Source organism: Diabrotica undecimpunctata, chromosome 4, assembly GCF_040954645.1.
Source record: "Diabrotica undecimpunctata isolate CICGRU chromosome 4, icDiaUnde3, whole genome shotgun sequence".
NCBI classification, from domain to species: Eukaryota; Metazoa; Arthropoda; class Insecta; order Coleoptera; family Chrysomelidae; genus Diabrotica; species Diabrotica undecimpunctata.
In genome coordinates, this window is record NC_092806.1 from 85,594,651 (window position 1) to 85,615,531 (window position 20,881).

A 20,881-nucleotide genomic window follows, 5' to 3' on the forward strand; every position below is an offset into this window, starting at 1 on the left:
GCCAATGTAAATTTAAAATAAACTATCTTTAAATTGAAATTCTTATGAAACTAATTAAATTCTATAGACAATGTAAAATTTAAACAAACTATCTTCAAAATTGAAATTGTTATAACACTAACTAAATTATGTACCTTTCTGCCACTGAATGCCTAAATGAACTGTTTTCCACTATATAGATTATAATCACCACTCAATGTCTTCTTCTCAGCTTCGGTTATCCTTGTTTTTATGAAATTACTTTTTCCAATTATCAGCTTCCACCAATTTAAGATATTTTTTTTCACCAGCATTTATAAACCACCAAGCAAACCAGCAAACAGCATTTATATTTATTCTTCTTTTCTATATACCAATATCCAATCACCAAATATATTATTTAATTTTAATATTCAATTAATACTTCTTCCATTATCCAATCATCATTTATACATAACATAATTTTTAATCTTCAATAATATTTTCTTTATACTGTTTCTTAATCTTGATTTAACTCTCTATATTGAATAATTGGACCTTCTGTCTGACTTCTATTTCATGCTAACTCTAATTGACTTTCATACTAAACTGGCTTCATAGTAACTTTAACTCATAACTGAATGGACTCTAACTAACTTTCATAGTAAACTCATAACTGATTGACTAACTGAATGGACATCTTGAATCCAAATCACCGGGTATTTATATCTTTTTTCATGTTCCAGAATCATCTAGCAAGAAATCCTGTTCGATTTGTTCCATTAAACACATGTCTGAATTTTCTGGAAAAAGTATATGTTCGATCCACAGACATAACCATTATTTGAGAATGTTCGATCGTAAACAAAGGTCAAATTCTGTAATCTGGAGAATTCTTTAATTTTCTATTGATAATTTTGTTGACATTTAGGCTTTTCAGATCAGAATAAACACTTAAATCAGTAACTATATATAAATTAAACATTTTAAACTAACATTATTATTATAATACCCACTTTATATTCCTAATTATGAATTCTATACACTCAAATGTATAGTTGGTTGCCTAGTCACATGGCTCACTTAAATATATCTACCACATTATAATTACTAAAATACAACTTTTTACAATTATTATATGCTAATTTCTTAAAAATGCCCTCACATAAACATATTTTTATAAAATTCTCTAGTATATAACTTATTAAAATAACCAAATACTTTTTATATCTAATTTTATTTAGTAGTGTAACTTATAAATTATTTTCTATAAACCCCAATCATATCAATACCCCAAAATAATATTTAAAATAAATAATTTACTGATTATTTTTTTAAATATTAATTTTCTATTAGTTTATTGTTCTATTAAATACATCCCTGTTATCTGTCTATGTCAAACTGTCATGTCAAATGGAGCAATTGAAAATGGAGGCTATATCAAAAAATAAAAAAAACAACTAATGTAAGGTTCTATAATTATATTGTATTCTGTTTATTTATAGACAAGATTTCCGTTCAAAAGGCTTTCATCTATATGAATCGTAAGTTTTACACTTTCCATATTATTTTTAGAAAGACATTTATAGTATTAATTCTGTATCTAACCCCAAATTATGATTTTTAGGGTAGCAACAATTTCCATATGGACAAGACAACAAGTATGTACGTAAATAAATCAAGTCTATTGAATAAAATGGATATATCAGTAAGCTGTTAGTGTTGTTATTATTAGTGTTAAAAGTATAGAAAACATTATTCATTCTCTTCATAATATTTAAAGATGTCATTGATATGAAACATGCCTCTTAGTCTATTCTCTGCATCTATTAACACATAACTATTTAGTCCATTCTGATTTTCAATTCTGTATGGACCTTCAAACATTGGTTGTAATTTCTTACAACGGTTTTCTTTAACATTACTTTTTCTAAGTGAACGAATTAACACTTTATCTCCTTTTTGAAATGTGATTGGTTTTTTTATTTTTCGATTTTGTCTTCTGATATATTTTTCAGCTTTCCTCCCAATTCGGTTATTCACTTTCTGCATTACTTGTTCTAACATATCCTGAATATATTCATTAATCCATTTTCTGTTTCCTATATGGCCAAACATTAAATATTCTGGTACTTCCTCTGTATTTAAATTATGTGTATTATTTAAAAAATATTCTACTTGTGGTATATGTTGCTGTCACGTTTCATGTTGATTCTGGCACACTATTCTTAAATATTTTATAACTTCTTTAATATATCTTTCTGCAGGATTTGCCTGAGGATGTCTGATACTAGGGGTTGCCTAGTCACATGGCTCACTTAAATATATCTACCACATTATAATTACTAAAATACAACTTTTTACAATTATTACATGCTAATTTCTTAAAAATGCCCTCACATAAGTATATTTTTATAAAATTCTCTAGTATATAACTTATTAAAATAACCAAATACTTTTTATATCTAATTTTATCTAGTAGTGTAACTTATAAATTATTTTCTATAAACACCAATCATATCAATATATATATATATATATATATATATATATATATATATATATATATATATATATATATATATATATATATATATATATATATATATATATATATATATATATATATCTATATATATATATTGTAGCGTTTTAAATTTGGTGGAATATTTTCGTTTTTCTGTTTGCAAATGAATTTTAAAACGATCAATATATTATGGCATTTTAAGTTGAGATTCTAAATATCAAGTTTTGGTATTCATCTGTTTTTGTCTTTTGTCGTTAAAACGCAATAAACTGGAATATTTAAAAGTTGTTTCGAGTCCCCTAATATCTCTGTATGTATTGTGAGGTAAAAAATTTCCAGTTAACCAATTTAAAAGTAAATACTCAAGAAGTTTTTTGTCGGTTCGTTGCTAAGAACGAGGTCAAAAAAGGGTAGATTGTTTGTTTTAAGTTTGTAGGCAAAAACTAGCTGTGAGACGTAAAGAAAAATTTATTTTGCGTTGAAATTTGTAAAATGTAAGGCATCGGGGAGTCGACATTTAAGCCCCAAGCAGAGCAGACAGAAGAGATTTTGAATCGCGAATGTTTATATAGAATGTCCCCGTCGACAGCTTGATTTCCTCCATCAAGTTTCTGTTCCAATCGTTTCTGCCTACGTATGGAAATGGTTTATTTTTTTTATTCAAGTTGAGAGTTCCAAGTTATGTCCTTTGCAGCTCCAGTCCCATAGATGTTAACAAGTTTTTTTTTGAAATTTAAGTGCTAAACAGTGAAATCAGGTAACAATTAACATTTTAATTTTAAAGTAAAGACAGACATTTTTTTGCTAAAACAATAATTGCTTTCATTAAAATTTAAAGGATTTGTAATAAATAATAAATTGTAAATTTTATGGTTTAACAGCTGTCATTTTAATTGTTTTTTTTATGTAATGTTAACATATGACAGCTAGCTTTGTTCTTTTCGATATTCATTTGTTTTGTTTGTTTAAAAAAAAGGTTAATCTCTGTGCGATAACATTTGTAAGTTTTGTAGTATCTCCAATCTATTTGTAAACGGAGTTTGTAAACGGATACATGTAAGTTTTTTTTTTATTCTGTATTTGGCAACTATTTATATAATATATTTTTTATGCCACTTATATGTTTGATAACTGTTTGTTTGAGACAGAAATAAATGTTTATTCCATTTCTCTGAACTACTTTGTTTGCTTTATTTTAGAAAATCTCCTAACCTTTTTGTATGTTTACTTTTTAGGAAGGAAGAAACTTTTTTCCTCCAGCAGGAAGTTTTCTCGAAGCGGCGTCCCTTTTAAATAGCTAGAGGTATTTCTTCTTGTCTTTTTTGCCCATTTGTCCAGGAGATTTATGTAAGTAACCTTTTTATTTCATTCATTGTGTAGATACCCCAATCCGACCCATTTATTTCAACTTATCCACGAACCCAGCTCTCCAACAACCCCCTGAGTGCCGTTCGCACTAGTAGCGTTTATTTTGCTTGCCTTATCTTCGCCCCATAGTTTCAGTCCCCAATTTTCTACCCCATATTCTTACCCTGAGGTAGGCAAAATAATTTCGTTACAATATATATAAAAAATATAAAAATTAGTTATTGTGTATAGGTAGGTAGTTAAAGAATTGTATCAAAGACATGCCGTGTTCTTTATCCTTTTTTAACTTATTGTGGTTTCTATGGAATTGTTATATCTGCATGTAAAGATCCCTTTTCCAGTAATGCGAGCCTATGATAAGGGATATCGCCCAATCTGTGGGGCCTTTGAATATTCCTCAATTTTTTAGATTTTGATTCCTTTTTCCCCTAGTTTTCTGCCACTTATATGAAACCCCCTTGTATGTACAGTTTATGTTGCTTGTTAGTGTCCATACTGTCCCATGTTGTTTAAAACCATTTTTTTAGTCCTTGTTAGTGGAGGTGTGAATTTTTAAGAGACAGGTTAGGAACCTCATTTTTGTTTACCGACTGATTACTAAGTCAAGAGCAGAAGTTGCAGCAAACTGATTGAGTTTTGGATTTCAGTACGCGGGAGTGCAAGTGAGACTGACTATCAGGTGATAAATGGAAAAGGTTGTTTCTTAAAATTATCATATTTTCTACTAGTTGTTGAGGTTGATTTTAGTTATTTTGCTTGTTTGCTTTCATTCAATTTGTGAAAAATGAAGTCTACTCAGGTTAATCATTTGAAATCAGGAGAGTTATCTTATGAGCTTTTCATAAGAGGTAAAAATGTTCCAGATAAGACAGTTGATGATAAGAGAAAGATGTTAAGGGCTTTGTTGGCCAAGGAGGCCAAGTTGTCTTCAAGTTTAGTCGATTTGGTTAATAATGTAGTAGATCCTAAGAAGGAGTTGGATGAGATCATGTTGATTATAGAAGATTTATATAGTAGTGCTCAATCAATAAATGTAGAATCAACAAAAGCTGATTTTGCTAGATTTGAGACAAGGTCTACAATTTAGATACCAGATTAGAAAATTTCCCTACTAATGATGTTGAGGAGGAAGTAATAAAGTTTGTTAATGAATGTAAAGATGATTTATTGGTGTTAAAGGGTAATGTGTTAGAAAAAGAGGAAATGTTTGATGAATTAGCCAAACAATCCACTAGTAGTCCAGTTTCAGTCCCTGTAGTTCCCAGTTGTACAGTCCCAGCCCCAATAATACAGGTTTCAACTCCTGTCATTATTTCTGATTTGCATATTAAGTTTAATGGTGAAAGTAAAGCCCTTCCCACATTTTTGGAGAAAATTAGAGATTCTACTAGGTCTAGGAATATTTCCGAAGACATCCAGTTTCGTTCAGCCATTGAACTATTTGAAGGTAATGCTGCTATTTGGTATAGGAGTGTTAGAGATAAAATTAGTAGTTGGGATGAGTTGGTAGCCCTACTCAAATCTGCTTTTTTGCACCCAGATTATAATGATAATCTCTTTGATGAAATTAAAAGTAGAAAGCAAAAAAGGAATGAATCCATAACCATTTATTCAGCAGTGATGGAAAACCTTTTTAAACGTTTGGAAACATATCCTAGTGAAGCCCAAAAAGTGAAAATAATGAGGAAGAATATTTTAGTGGACTACATTCCACTAATAGCCCTACAAGATTTTGCTACAGTAGAAATGTTAGTAGCAACTATAAAACGTTTGGAGCAGAATGTCCTGCCCTTGTTGCAGACTACTAAAGGTCTTGCAGGTATTTCAATTGATGATTCAGAAAAGCTCAAAGAACAAGTTTATGTGGTGAATAATCAAAACAAGCAAGATAAAAGTGGAGTAGTCAACAGACAGGACAGAGAAAATAATTCTTCTAGGAGACCCAATCCCAAATATATGTATGAAGATGATAGACCCAGTCCACCAGAAAATACTGAAATAAGAAATCAGTCTTTTTCATCCCCACCCCCAATGATGCAATCTTTTTCATCCCCACCTCCATTAATACAGTCTCCCCCTTATCAAGCCCCCAGAAATCCGAAAAAGATTATTTGTTTTAATTGTAATAGGCCAGGTCATATTTCCCGTGACTGTAGAAGCAAGCCAGTATCTTGTTATCGTTGTGGTTATAAAGGTGTGACCATATCTTCTTGTCCTAAGTGTTGTATTTCGAATAGGTCCAAGACCAATAGACCTTACAGGCCATCGTTGAACCCAATTTTTGAAAAGAAAGATTTTGATAGTCGTCCTCATGTTAGTATTTCCATTTTCTCTAGAAACTTTGTAGTTCTTTTAGACAGTGGTTGCTCTACATCCGTTGTAGGTGCCACTGGAGTTGAATTTCTAAATTCCCAAGAAATTAAATATAATCCCACATCTACTAAGCATGTCCGCTTAGCAGATGGTTCCAATAAATCAGTTGTTGGTACCATTAATCTTCCAGTAGAGGCTGATGGTGTGTGTCATATGGTAAAATTTTTTGTTGTACCTTCTGTCCCTTACAGTTTCATTTTGGGAAATGATTTTATGCGTCAATTCTCATTGTTATTAAACTTTGAGGATAGGACATGGCATTCTTCCCGAAGGAAAAATAAAATAGAAACTACCCAAGAGATTAATTATTTAGAGGTTGATGTAGATAGAATAGACCCTTGGTTTGATAATTTGAGATCAAAGATTCTCCGATCCCCCTTGATTTTCCACAGTGGAAGGTGGAGAATGATTTTGTTTATAAGTTTGCCCCTACTAAAAATTCTTTTAAGACTAATGATGTAGAGTGGAAAATTCTTGTGCCCAAACCACAAAGGTGTGAAGTTATGAAGTCTTGTCATGAGCCACCTACGTGTTCTCACTTTGGATTTTCCAAAACTTTGTCCCGTATTCAAGAAAGATATTATTGGCCCCAGATGCGTGTTGAAGTGCTTAAGTTTGTCAGGTCATGTAAAGTGTGTGGTGCTCAGAAGACACCAAATGATGCTCCATTAGGTAAAATGGGTAAGCAGAGAGAGGCCAAGTTTCCTTGGCAAATAGTTGCTATAGATCTGATAGGTCCCTTTGTTCGTTCAAAGAAAGGTTATACGTGGTTATTAGTAGTTGCTGATTGGTTTAGTAAATATACGTTAGTCCAACCTTTAAGAAAGGCCACGGCTAAGAATATTGTTGAGTTTTTGGAAAATGATGTTTTCCTAATGTTTGGTGTTCCTCAATATGTGATTTGTGATAATGCCTCAAATCTGAACAATCCTCTCTTAATTGAGCTCTGTAATAGGTATAACGTTCAGAAAGTATGGTTTAGCCCAGTGTATGCACCTCAGTGTAATTTTGTGGAGAGGAACAATAGAACCATTGGTACAGCAATACGTACATATGTGAACGACCACGTAGATTGGGACAAGAATTTAGCAAAGATCAGACAAGCTATTAACACTGCAAAGCATGAAGTGACTGGATATACTCCAGCTTTCTTGAATTATGGCCGTCATGTTCCTTTAAGTGGAAACTATTATGGTGTTGATCATAAGGATCAACAGAATCAAGATATAGAGATAATTCCAGGTGACCGTAACATGTATGCTTCAGAAGTCAAAGGTCTAAATAAAGTTTTTGAAAAGGTTAAGGCTAATCTTCGAAAAGGATATGAACGTAACGCTAGGAGTTACAACTTACGTAGATGTTGCCGAGAGGGGGCGTTTGGGCCTGTAGGACCCATCGCCGGCTCTGCGGACTTCTTCCTGTCCTCGGAATTAGACCGGGTGTTGACCATCTTTGCTTGTCACTGATAAAATGGTTTAATACTTCTACTGGTATAAAATAACGGTTACCGTGACAAGTATCTGTTATAGGTAACAGTTCCAAGGAGCAGTTACAAAATAACAGATCAAAAATAGAAAACAGAACAGGTAAAATAGTCTAAGTATTCCTTGACTTACGGAAGGAATAACTTAGTAAACAAGAAAAATAAAATGGTATAAAAGGACAATGCAAAGAAAATGTTTCTAAGTGTTTCTTGACTTACGGAAGAAACAACTTAGAGTGAAAACAAACAAGAGAATCAAATATGGAAAAATAAGAATACAAATACTTATAAGTGTTTCTTGACTTACGGAAGAAACGACTTACAAATACGAAAAATCAAATAGGGGAGAGTGTTGTACCTTGGGTCAATTTTTAGTTTTTATTTTTTTCTAAATCCTAAAATTATATATTTGCAAAGTTTATCCAATGTATAAGTTACTTTGTCTATTTGGCTACATGCTTTCTTTTTATTGACACATTTTAAGCTTAGTAGTTAGTTAAAAAATATATTTTAGCAGGCCCTTGCATGTTGACCCAAGGTACAAACTGGTAATGTACCTTGGACCAGCATATATTGTACCTTGGACCAGCATTATATTGTACCTTGGGTCAGTTATAAAAAAAATAGTACAAATCTTGAAATGTTTTATTGAATATCTCAAAATAATCAGAACATTATGATTAACTAATGATTAATTTAGTAAATAAAAACTTATTTGACATTATATCCGCTAAATTTAACATTAAATTTCAGGTGCGCATCGTGACGTGCAGTTCCGCTTATTTTGTGCGGTTGTGGAAGTTTACGTACAATATCATTGCGTAAAAAATCATAAGTCTCGGTTGAGTCGTTTATAAACTTATTGGAATCTAGAATTCTACGTAAATATCTAAGTTCATTATTAATTCCACTGTTCAGTATCTCGGCAACATAATAAACAAAAGATTTCTTCCCTGCCACTTTCACTAAAACAAAGTCTCCTTTTTTAATCTCGTTATTTTCAGATAAGTCATATATTTTTTGGTCATTTAATAATTCTTCTTCTCTAGTTACCAAGTCCTCAAATGTACCTCCATCACTCCTTCACTATCATACTTAACAGCTCTCTTTGGCACATTTTGTATATCTTCTGTCGCTATTTGCTTTGTAACTGCCTGCACTTTCTCAAATGATACCGTCTTTCCCTTTTTAAGCGTAGCTATTTCATCTTTCTCTGGAGTATCGGTAAGTATTCGTGACTTTCCTCTTGCTCTTCCTAACTTCTTTTTGCGAACAGGTGCCTTTGGATAGGGTCGCAACATTTCAGGTGTAATAGAACTTCCTGAAGTTCCTGCTTGACGAATATTTGAGGTAGAAGGAGTAGAGACTTCCATTTCATTAACTGTAGTTTTAGTTCTTTCCCCGTCCTGTTCAACATTGACTTGCTCGCGACTGTCAGTAAGCTGGTTTAAAGGACTATCAGTTACATACGAAGACAGAAACTCATTATCTTCAAAAATGTTTTCATTGACGGGATAGAGACCGCTTACCTCAAATCCCTTCTGGATATTAGATGTAGTAAATGCTTTTGGAAATGCCTTACCTGCAAGTTCGGCTATATCGTAAATCGTAATAGGTTGTCCAGGGTGCATAATCATCCACTCACTACAGGCGGTATTATAGTAAGTTTTCATCGGTCCAAAAACTGTTCGATCGAGCGGTTGCATTTTGTGGCTGGTGTGGGGATGAAACGTTATCGGTAGAATTCTATTCTTCTTACAGAAATTAATGACACTTACATTTACGTGGCTATCGTGATTATCCAAAAGTAATATAACTGGATTTTCAACTGTTGGTTTCACATGATTTTTAAAGTGTTGTAGGTATTCCAAAAACAATATTTCGTTTGACCAGCCGGACGAATTTGCACCTCCTATAGTTCCAACTGGACAACCTTTTAGCATGTGAGGCTTAAAATTAACCCTCGGAAATATCATCATTGGCGGAATATGATTTCCGATTGCATTTATTGAGGCTATCAAGGTTACATTTTGACCTCGCTCTCCACTTGTCATTTGACCTAATTGTTTTATTCCCTTAGGTCCTACAATTTTTGGTGGTACATGGACAGTCGTTAACCCTGTCTCGTCACAATTCCAAATTTTTTCTGGGGAAAAATCTCCACGAGACAAAGCTTCTTTGTAGTTCTTAAAAAAGGAAGATATATTTGTTTTATTGAAGGATGTTGATCTGGCCAAACTTGTAGGTTCTGGTTTACGAAGTGATAAATCTTCATGTCTTCTAAGAAACTGCCTCAGCCATTCCTTGCCAGCTATCTTTTTTTGGTCCCAAGAAGGCGGATAAGACTTGTTATTTGCAGTTGCATACTGGTATGCTAAAGTACGAACTTCCATTTTCGTCAAACCATAGTGGAGGCGTGCAGCAGTGAGAAGATATATTTTTAACTCAGCTTCCTCTTCTTTATTAAAAACTTGTTTTACATTATTGGCAGCAACATAAGAAAATAATTCTGAAGCCCCCGACTGCCTGAAGGATTTTACGTGCCTCATCAGCGTGGTTTTTGATATGTTATAGCACTTTGCTGCTTCCCTAATTGATAATTCACCACTTATGCATTTATTTACGGCTGCAGTTAAATCCTGGGCATTTAAATGTGGTCTTTTGATACCCACTTTACTTCTCGGCATTTTAAAATGACTATCTGAAACAATAATAAAAGGTTTTTTTGGTAACAGACACACCAATTAATTTAAATAAAAGTCAAAATAATGTTAATTCGCAATAAGATTGTACCTTGGTCCGGTCCAAGGTACACGACTTACCGGTGACCCAAGGTACACAACGTAACAATTTCAGCTGTTTTTTGTTTTCTAATATTAGGTTATGCGTTTAGACAAAAAATACATTCATGATTATCAAGCGTAAATATATATTGTCCATTACAGATAATAATAAAATATATATATTTACATTTGAAGCGGATTTTAACAGATAACAAATAGGTAAATAATTTACTTACGATCAAACAAAACACAAAACGCTCTGCAAGTCACCACGCTGCAATTTTTTGATAAGTGTATTTAGATGCCATCTACCGCTGATATTATTAAACCACTAATTCAACCAAATCGAAGAGAAATCTGCAGTGGGTAAGAAAGAAAGTCAACTGACCCGAGGTACAACCCGGTCCGAGGTACAACACTCTCCCCTACAGAAAAGATGTGGAAATATTGCTAAGTGTTTCTTGACTTACGGAAGAAACAACTTAGCATAAAATAGAAAATGAAAGAGACAAATGTATTAAGTATTTTCTTAACTTAAGGAAGAAAATATCTTAGATAAAATATCGGAAATAATAATGCAACAATGATTATGAAAATATTTCTAAGTGTTCTTTTGACTTACCGGAAAAGAACGGCTAAGACGCACAATTAAAATAACAAGTAAAATATTCAGAGAAATATTTCTAAGAGTTCTTTGACTTACCGGAAAGAACTACTTAGACAAAGTACAAATTAAAATATAAAATAGAAAAAGCAAGATAAATATTTCTAAGTGTTCTTAACTTACGGAAGAACAACTTAGACACAAAATACAAGAAAAATAAACAATCAAAATAATCAAATAAAATATCAAACAATCAGTACATGAACAAATATAGATCAATGTATTATTCTAACCTGAAAAGGTCTGAATATACAATAATGCTAAAATAAAATGGTATATAAAAAGTCTTCTACTGTAGACTAGGTCTACAGTAGAAGAGGCAAGCTCGACTGACCGATGAGAGAAAATCTACCTGCTTTTATGTAAAACAAATCCTTTGTTTTACGTAGCAAAAGTGGAATGTCCCTGCATCGAGTCGATTAGAAATTTGTATTTGGCCAAACTTGGAATTCCCAAGTATTTTGACCAATATCCAAATTCCTTTATGCGTCCGACACGACATCCCCCCCCCTCTGAAAGACCTAACGGTGCTAAAAGAAAATTTATTGATAAAAAAATCGAAAATACATACAGTAAGAAGTTTTTAACCTAAAAAAAAATACAATATAAATACAAATACAATACAAAAGATACAATACAACTACAATTCAAACTTAAGATATATCATACTTAAAATTATAGTGGTCCAGGTGGTCCAGGTGGTCCCGGTGGTCCAGGTGGCCCAGTTGGTTTGGGTGTTTTTTCGACCAGGCTACTTAATTCACCGGGCTGGGGCCTTACGACGTTTCAGAACACGTAGAGTTACTCGATTCGCTCTGGTGTCTGTAACGTATCGTAACAGGGCCCCGTTATCCTCAGCTGTTCTGTCAGGGCTACTTAATTCACCCTGAGGAAGATCTTACGACGTCGTGAAGATATAAGGTTACTCAGTTCACCTTGATATCTACACGTGTCGTCATAAACCTTAATCCTGCTATGGAGGTTCGTCCCTAGGTGGAGGAGCAGCGCGGATGTCATCCACATGAATGGTCCTATTCACATCACGGTCGCGGTGCACCTCATAGGTATGATCGCCTAGCACCTTCAGGATCGTGTGTGGTCCCGTCCATGTTGGTCCGAAGTTCCCTCGGACGTGGTTCCTCACCATGACCTGCTCTCCTTCGATGAACCTCCTGGCAGGTGGAGCGTTAGGGTTGTCAGAAACCATGTTCCTCGCGTATACCGTGGCCTTTTGAACAGCTCTGGCAACCCTTTCGTCTCGTCTGGCTGCGGTGTTTGCCAGACGATGTTCCCGTTATGTTTCTTCTGCGCGCCGTGGAAGATAGCCTAGCAGAAGTTCAGCGGGTGTTTCCTGGGTGGCCTCGTTCCTCCGGGTCCTTAGGCTGAACATGATGTCAGCCAGGTAGGATTCCCATCTCGGGTCATTTGCAGTTTTGCATCGGGCGCGGAGTCCCTTTTTGAGCTCCTGAGCTCGGCGTTCAACCGGGTTGGCCCTCTGGTGGAAGATAGGGCTAAGTTCGGCTTTGATGTTGTGCCGTCTCAGGAATCTCTCCCATGCGTCCGTCCGAAATTGGGCTGCGTTGTCCGTAATGAGCGTGGTTGGTTTCCCCCAGCGGCCGCAGATCTCCTCTTGGAGGAACTGGATGACATCACGGCTTTTGGTGGATTGGACGCAGCGGTACTCCACCCAGTTGCTCAGGCAATCTGTTGCCAGGAGGATGTAGCGATTGCCTGTCCCTCTGGCTGGTGGGTACGGTCCTAGTATGTCGAAAGACACTCTCTCCCAGGGATTGGTAGGTTCTCTGGGCATCACAGGTGCTGCTGGCTGACGTGGCGCGGCTTTGGTCCTCAGGCAGGTTAGGCAGGACTTGACGTAGGTCCTTACATCCTTTGATAAGGTGGGCCAGTAATATATGTTTTTGATGGCACGGATGGTTTCGTCCTGTCCTGGATGGTTAGCCTCTTCCGAATCGTGGTAGACCTTCATCACGTCCGTCCGGAGGGATGGGGGTACTACCAGCGTCCTGTGATCTGGTCTAGCGTTGTAATAAACGGCGCCATCGACCAGTGAGAATTCGCTGAGGAGGTTTTCTTCGACCTCGTTCCTTGGTCCACGTTCGGAGATCTTCAGATAGCGTCTCCGAAACCGCTGCATACCATGATGGGTTTGGTGACTTCTCCGGATTTTGTCTTGGAGTGGTAAGTCGACCAGGTCGTCAAGGATGGGGTTGGTATCAGAACCCTCATCGACGTCTTCCATCATGCATAATAGTGGGAAGGAGTCGTCTTCCTCTGCGTCCATTGTTGGCCAGCTGAGTCTGTTCACTTCTTCGTCCTGATCAGTTTCTTCTCTCTCGGTGATAGGTGATCAGGAAGCTCATTCACTTTCCCTGGGATGTGTACTGTGGTGAAGTTGAATTCTTGGAGTACCAAGGCCCATCTGGATAGTTTGGCCTTGTCTTCCTTAAACCGGTGGAGCCATAAGAGAGCCTGACTGTCTGTGTATAGTGTGAATTTCTGATCTTGAAGGAAGTGTTTGTACTTCTTGAGTGCCCAAACTAATGCGAGGCATTCCTTCTCGTTGATGTGGTAACGAGTTTCAGCTGGCTTCAACTTAGTGGAGGCATAGGCAATGACTTTCTTGTCATCTTGGGTCCCTTGGAAGAGGACTGCGCCCATGCCGACGTCAGAGGCATCCGTCAGGAGGCAGAAAGGTCTGGATGCGTCTGGTCTGTGGAGTAGGAGATCTCCCTCGATTTCGGTCTTGAGACGTTGGAAGGCGGCATCTGCGGCATCAGTCCAATGTAGACGTCTCTTGTTGCCCTTGGTGAGGTCCGTCAAAGGCGTGATGATGTCAGCGAATCGAGGGATGAAATCCCTCAACCAGTTGGCGGTCCCGATGAAACTTCGTAGCTGTTTCATCGTACGTGGAGTGTCGAAGCCTTTGATCTTCTCCACGTGTTTTTCCAGAGGTTGTGTGTTGGCGGAGGTGATTTTGTGCCCTAAGTATTCCAGTTCGTCTGCCGCGAATTTACACTTCTTTAGTGATGCCCATAGTCCGTGTGTCCGAAGTCTCTCTAGAACTAGGCGGAGGTGGTTCTGGTGTTGGGTCCAGTCTTCGGAGTATATGATAATGTCGTCCATATACACTTTGATGAACATATCTATGTATCCTGCGAAGACTGAAGTCACGAGCTTCTGGAACACAGCTGGTCCATTCTTCAGACCGAAGGGCATCACGGTGAACTCGTAGGCAGAACCGTCAGGCAGGCTGAAGGCTGTCTTCGGGCTGGAATCCTTGTGTAGAGGGACTTGCCAAAATCCGCTTTTCAAATCCAAGGTGGTAAAGATTTGTGCTGTACCGATCTCTTTGATGGAATCGTGGATTGGCGGCATACTGGAGGCTTCGTCGACGGTGACGTTGTTTAGCTTCCTGTAATCCACGCAGAAACGGGGGGTGCCATCTTTCTTGGTTACAATAACCACCGGGCTATTGTAAGGAGATTTGCTGGGGCGGATGACTCCTGCGGCTAGCATCTCTCTCACCTCCTTGGCCATGATTTGTTTCTTCTGCGTGGAGTATTTGTATGGCTTCACGTTGATCGGTTGGTTATCGGTTACCTCGATGATCATCTCGGTGGCTTTGGTGGTCGGCTGACGCAAACGGTCGTCGAATACGTCATCGTACTCTCGTATCAGTCGTTGAACTTGTTGGAAGGCGAAGGCTGGAGCTTGATGGGGTTCCAACTGTTGGGTTTTGGGTTGCTGTCTAGCTGGGTTCTTCCAGTAGATGGTGGTTCTGCAGGTGGTACCGACGTGTAGACATTTACGGGGTATGTCTACATTGGCCTCTTCCTGTTCTAACCAAGGCATCCCTAACACAACGTCGTGGTTCAAGGTCTCCATTACAACGCAGTTGACAGTTGATTCGAGGTTGTCGATGGTGATATTGACTTCAGCAGTCCCAAGAGTACGGGACGTGCTGTCCGTGCACGCCAGCTGAACCAATCCTGGTCCTCGTTGCATGTTCCGTCTCTGGATCAGCCTCTGGTGGATGAAATTCCCAGATGCTCCGGTGTCGACCAAAATCTTCACGCGGTGCTGGTTGATCCTTCCGTGGAGTTGTGGGAGGCCTGCTGTCGAGGGTCGCATCTGAATTGGGTTCAGTTCATCTTCACAACAGGGTTTAGTTGGTGCCCCTGTTGGCGTTTCCCTGATTCTGAGGCAGTGGGGGTGGAGGCTGGTTCCTTAAAGGCATCCTGGACTGTCTATTGTTGGGGTTCCTCCACTCTTCAATGGCTTCCGGATGACGTGGGGAGTTGTTGTTCCGGTGGGGACGGTAAGATTGTCGCTGCTGTCGCGACTGTTGCTGTGTTTGCTGTTGAGGTTGTTGCTGGGGTTTGTTCAGAGCGGTATTCCGGCGGTGTCTGCTTCCATTCCCTGGGCGATCGTTAGGAGGTCTTCTTCTGTCTTCGGGATGTTCAGCCGTAGGCAGATCGAGATATCTGGTCGCAGTTGATTCACAATTGTGATGCATCTCTGGTCTTCAGGGGTGTACGGGGCGAGACGTCTGAACAGGGCAGCTTTCCCATTGATGAAGTCTTCCGTTGGTTCATCCTTCCGTTGGTGTTCGCCGTGGAGTTTGGATGTGAGGGCTGAAAGTAAAGCGGGATCGTTGTACTTCTTCAGGAGGCGGCCTCGGAACGTGTCGTATCGCAGGTCTGTATGTGAGAATTTCTGAGCCCATTTCTTCGCATCACCGTAGAGAGAATTGTCTATTAGGTAGTCAATCCATTGGTCCTCGTCGACATCGTATTTGGTGAGGAAGTTCTCTGCTTTGTTCAGGAAGTTGAGTGGATTCTCGATGTCTCGGCCTGAGAATTGGGGTGGTTTCATGTAAGTGATCCTGGGCTTCGGTGGCTCAGGTGTGTGTTGGGGCATCTGTGGTGTCGTGCCTTGGGTAGTTGAAAGGGCCGTCATCGCTTGCATAAGTGCAGCTATGTAGTCAGCGGTTGAAGGCTGGCTTGAAGACGGTCCTGGGGTCGTGGGTTCGGATTTTTGTTGGGCGCCATGTTGCCGAGAGGGGGCGTTTGGGCCTGTAGGACCCATCGCCGGCTCTGCGGACTTCTTCCTGTCCTCGGAATTAGACCGGGTGTTGACCATCTTTGCTTGTCACTGATAAAATGGTTTAATACTTCTACTGGTATAAAATAACGGTTACCGTGACAAGTATCTGTTATAGGTAACAGTTCCAAGGAGCAGTTACAAAATAACAGATCAAAAATAGAAAACAGAACAGGTAAAATAGTCTAAGTATTCCTTGACTTACGGAAGCAATAACTTAGTAAACAAGAAAAATAAAATGGTATAAAAGTACAATGCAAAGAAAATGTTTCTAAGTGTTTCTTGTCTTACGGAAGAAACAACTTAGGACACAAATACAGATAAATGAAATATGTAAATATGAAACAAGGTATGGAAATATTTCTAAGTGTTTCTTGACTTACGGAAGAAACAACTTAGCATAAAATAGAAAATGAAAGAGACAAATGTATTAAGTATTTTCTTAACTTAAGGAAGAAAATATCTTAAATAAAATATCGGAAATAATAATGCAACAATGATTATGAAAATATTTCTAAGTGTTCTTTTGACTTACCGGAAAAGAACGGCTAAGACGCACAATTAAAATAACAAGTAAAATATTCAGAGAAATATTTCTAAGAGTTCTTTGACTTACCGGAAAGAACTACTTAGACAAAGTACAAATCAAAATATAAAATAGAAAAAGCAAGATAAATATTTCTAAGTGTTCTTAACTTACGGAAGAACAACTTAGACACAAAATACAAGAAAAATAAACAATCAAAATAATCAAATAAAATATCAAACAATCAGTACATGAACAAATATAGATCAATGTATTATTCTAACCTGAAAAGGTCTGAATATACAATAATGCTAAAATAAAATGGTATATAAAAAGTCTTCTACTGTAGACTAGGTCTACAGTAGAAGAGGCAAGCTCGACTGACCGATGAGAGAAAATCTACCTGCTTTTATGTAAAACAAATCCTTTGTTTTACGTAGCAAAAGTGGAATTTCCCTGCATCGAGTCAATTAGAAATTTGTATTTGGCCAAACTTGGAATTCCCAAGTATTTTGACCAATATCCAAATTCCTTTATGCATCCGACACGACATCCCCCCCCCCCTCTGAAAGACCTAACGGTGCTAAAAGAAAATTTATTGATAAAAAAATCGAAAATACATACAGTAAGAAGTTTTTAACCTAAAAAAAAAATACAATATAAATACAAATACAATACAAAAGATACAATACAACTACAATTCAAACTTAAAATATATCATACTTAAAATTATAGTGGTCCAGGTGGTCCAGGTGGTCCCGGTGGTCCAGGTGGCCCAGTTGGTTTGGGTGTTTTTTCGACCAGGCTACTTAATTCACCGGGCTGGGGCCTTACGACGTTTCAGAACCTGTAGAGTTACTCGATTCGCTCTGGTGTCTGTAACGTATCGTAACAGGGCCCCGTTATCCTCAGCTGTTCTGTCAGGGCTACTTAATTCACCCTGAGGAAGATCTTACGACGTCGTGAAGATATAAGGTTACTCAGTTCACCTTGATATCTACACGTGTCGTCACAAATCTTAATCCTGCTCTGGAGGTTCGTCCCTAGGTGGAGGAGCAGCGCGGATGTCATCCACATGAATGGTCCTATTCACGTCACGGTCGCGGTGCACCTCATAGGTATGATCGCCTAGTACCTTCAGGATCGTGTGTGGTCCCGTCCATGTTGGTCCGAAGTTCCCTCGGACGTGGTTCCTCACCATGACCTGCTCTCCTTTGATGAACCTCCTGGCAGGTGGAGCGTTAGGGTTGTCAGGAACCATGTTCCTCGCGTATACCGTGGCCTTTTGAACAGCTCTGGCAACCCTTTCGTCTCGTCTGGCTGCGGTGTTTGCCAGACGATGTTCCCGCTATGTTTCTTCTGCGCGCCGTGGAAGATAGCCTAGCAGAAGTTCAGCGGGTGTTTCCTGGGTGGCCTCGTTCCTCCGGGTCCTTAGGCTGAACATGATGTCAGCCAGGTAGGATTCCCATCTCGGGTCATTTGCAGTTTTGCATCGGGCGCGGAGTCCCTTTTTGAGCTCCTGAGCTCGGCGTTCAACCGGGTTGGCCCTCTGGTGGAAGATAGGGCTAAGTTCGGCTTTGATGTTGCGCCGTCTCAGGAATCTCTCCCATGCGTCCGTCCGAAATTGGGCTGCGTTGTCCGTAATGAGGGTGGTTGGTTTCCCCTAGCGGCCGCAGATCTCCTCTTGGAGGAACTGGATGACATCACGGCTTTTGGTGGATTAGACGCAGCGGTACTCCACCCAGTTGCTCAGGCAATCTGTTGCCAGGAGGATGTAAGTAGAATATGGGTCTCTCAAACCAGACAGACACACTGCGCATGCGTCGACATAGACCAGACCTAGCGTCGGTAAGCATTGGATCTGCATTACCGGCCAACATATAACTTAGCATGGTTCCGAACCTTTTAGTCATGACCGAAACCATTTCAATTCTTTTAATTATATTTTAACTGTTTAATATTTTAATTTCTGTTAACCATTTTTTTTTAATTTTATATTATTTTTAATTAATTAATTTTTAAATTAAAGAAAAAGTCTTTCAGAGGTAGGATTTGAACCCGTATGAAATATTTACTAGACCAGCTTACTGCACGCGACACCACGAGCGATTAATGTTATGCGCTCAAAAGAGTATAATAATATAATCCGGTTAGCAGCTGTGTAGGTATTTTAAACATATAGGTACTCCTCGTTTTTATTGCTGACAAATTAAGTGACTAAGATGAATTATACTAAGAGATAGAAAAAAATAGCAGGTTAGGTTCTCGAAATAAATCAGTGCGGTAACAACTCATTTATATTTTTTTAAATAAAAATTATATATTAAAAAAAAAAAGGTATTAATTAGTACTAATAAACGAAAACTATCATTGACCCGGCAATATTAAATTGATATATAGTGGTAAACCGCCGTACAGGATTTTAAATGGACAACTTAAAGAAATATCAGTTTCTAGTTGTTGGATATTTAACGAGATGACCCAACTGGTTGACTTTAAACGAATATTAATATAGATACTACCCCTACAATTCATTGAACGTCTGCTGCTTGACAAAAACGTACATTGACCTTTAATGCACACTGGTTGACACAGTTCTCTCATGCACACATATCTCGTACACTGCTCAATATAGACATACAATTTCGTCATACACTCCCAATCAAACAACCAGTTTGAATGGTAACAATAATTTTTAGGAACTTATTCACAACGGGGTACTCAGAAACTTCATTTGCCTAATACACTTTTTGTTATTCTAAACCATTGTCTTTTTTAAATGCAACACAGATGAATGTCGTTTCATCCTGTCAAAAACATCTTACTTTTACTCTCTTATACTTTAAGTTTATTGTTGGAAAAAAAACTTTTAAATATTCGGAATTTAATAACATTTATTCAATCTAGCTATTGGAATGATACCAAAAATAATTTTTGTGCACAGGGATTTCAGAACTTTCATTTGCCGTTGCTATTCTAAACCATTGTCATTTAAAACACAGCACAAATATGTGCGCGCGCGACGACCATCGCATCAACCTTTCAATGAACGATTCTTACTATATTACTTAATCGTGTTACCAATAAAATCGCCCGTGCAAGACGGAATAAGAACAGAGATGGTAAAAAAGGTGGATAACTCTAGAATCAATAAAAATCCTTAACAGATGCATAACAAATTATAGTCGTGGCACAACACACAAAAAGAGAGATCGAATAAACATGAACCGACCAATTAGTCTTTTACCACACCCATGTAAATTATTAACAAAGATTACAACAAATAAATTAGATTTATACCAAAGAAGGATTCCACAAAGAATACAGTACGAATGATCATCACACACACTCAGAAAAAATGCAAAAATTTTACTCAAGTCGGCATTTTTTAATAACGCTTGCGATTCCATAAAACAATGGGTGACAATATGTAGTTTATGCATTAGACAACGGCAGAATAGACCCCGATATAAAAAGCTCTTGGAAAACATTTATAGGAAAGCAAAATTTAAAGTTAAAATCTGTGAAAGCTCAATAAGGAACTATTAATGGGGAGAGGTGTCAGACAAGAAGATACGATGTCAGATAAGTTCTTTACACTTGCTTTGGAGGATATTTTAAAAAACTGGAATTGGAACAAAAAATGAAGGTATTAACATGGATGGACGCTACTTAAATCACTTGCGATGTTTAGATGACATTATACTGATTAGCACTTGTGCCCAGGAGTTACAAGAAATCTTAACAGACTTAAGCATTGGAGATAGTACCACTAAATATTGAGAAAATTAAGGTCATGTTAGCTGCAAAGGTTGAAAATGTAGAAGAATATGTGTATTAACAGTGTGTAATAGATTATGTGTCCTACTAACTATCTTGCCGTTGGTAGGTACGTACTTCTTTATAAAAAGGTATATAGATACAAAAGGACTTGGGTTTATTTTTTTAATGGAATTTTCACTTGCATAGGAAATTTAATACTGTATTTTTAAAAATGTTTTTTTTTTATTTAACATAATTTTATTATTTCATTGCCGAATTAGATGTTTTTTTATTTGCGGAAATTTCGTAATGT

General features: G+C 37.5%; 1 protein-coding gene across 1 annotated transcript; it reads right to left on the bottom strand.

Annotated features, from left to right (window-relative positions):
- Nucleotides 1-15,560: 15,560 nt before the first annotated feature.
- LOC140438770 (activity-regulated cytoskeleton-associated protein-like) lies at nt 15,561-16,136 on the bottom strand. The gene has a single exon (XM_072528418.1). The coding sequence runs from the start codon at nt 16,134-16,136 to the stop codon at nt 15,561-15,563; it is 576 nt and encodes a 191-aa protein (XP_072384519.1).
- Nucleotides 16,137-20,881: the final 4,745 nt, after the last annotated feature.

Bases quoted from the DNA above. Each gene is read 5' to 3' on its own strand.
- LOC140438770 (XM_072528418.1), bottom strand. From the start codon at position 16,136: ATGACGGCCCTTTCAACTACCCAAGGCACGACACCACAGATGCCCCAA.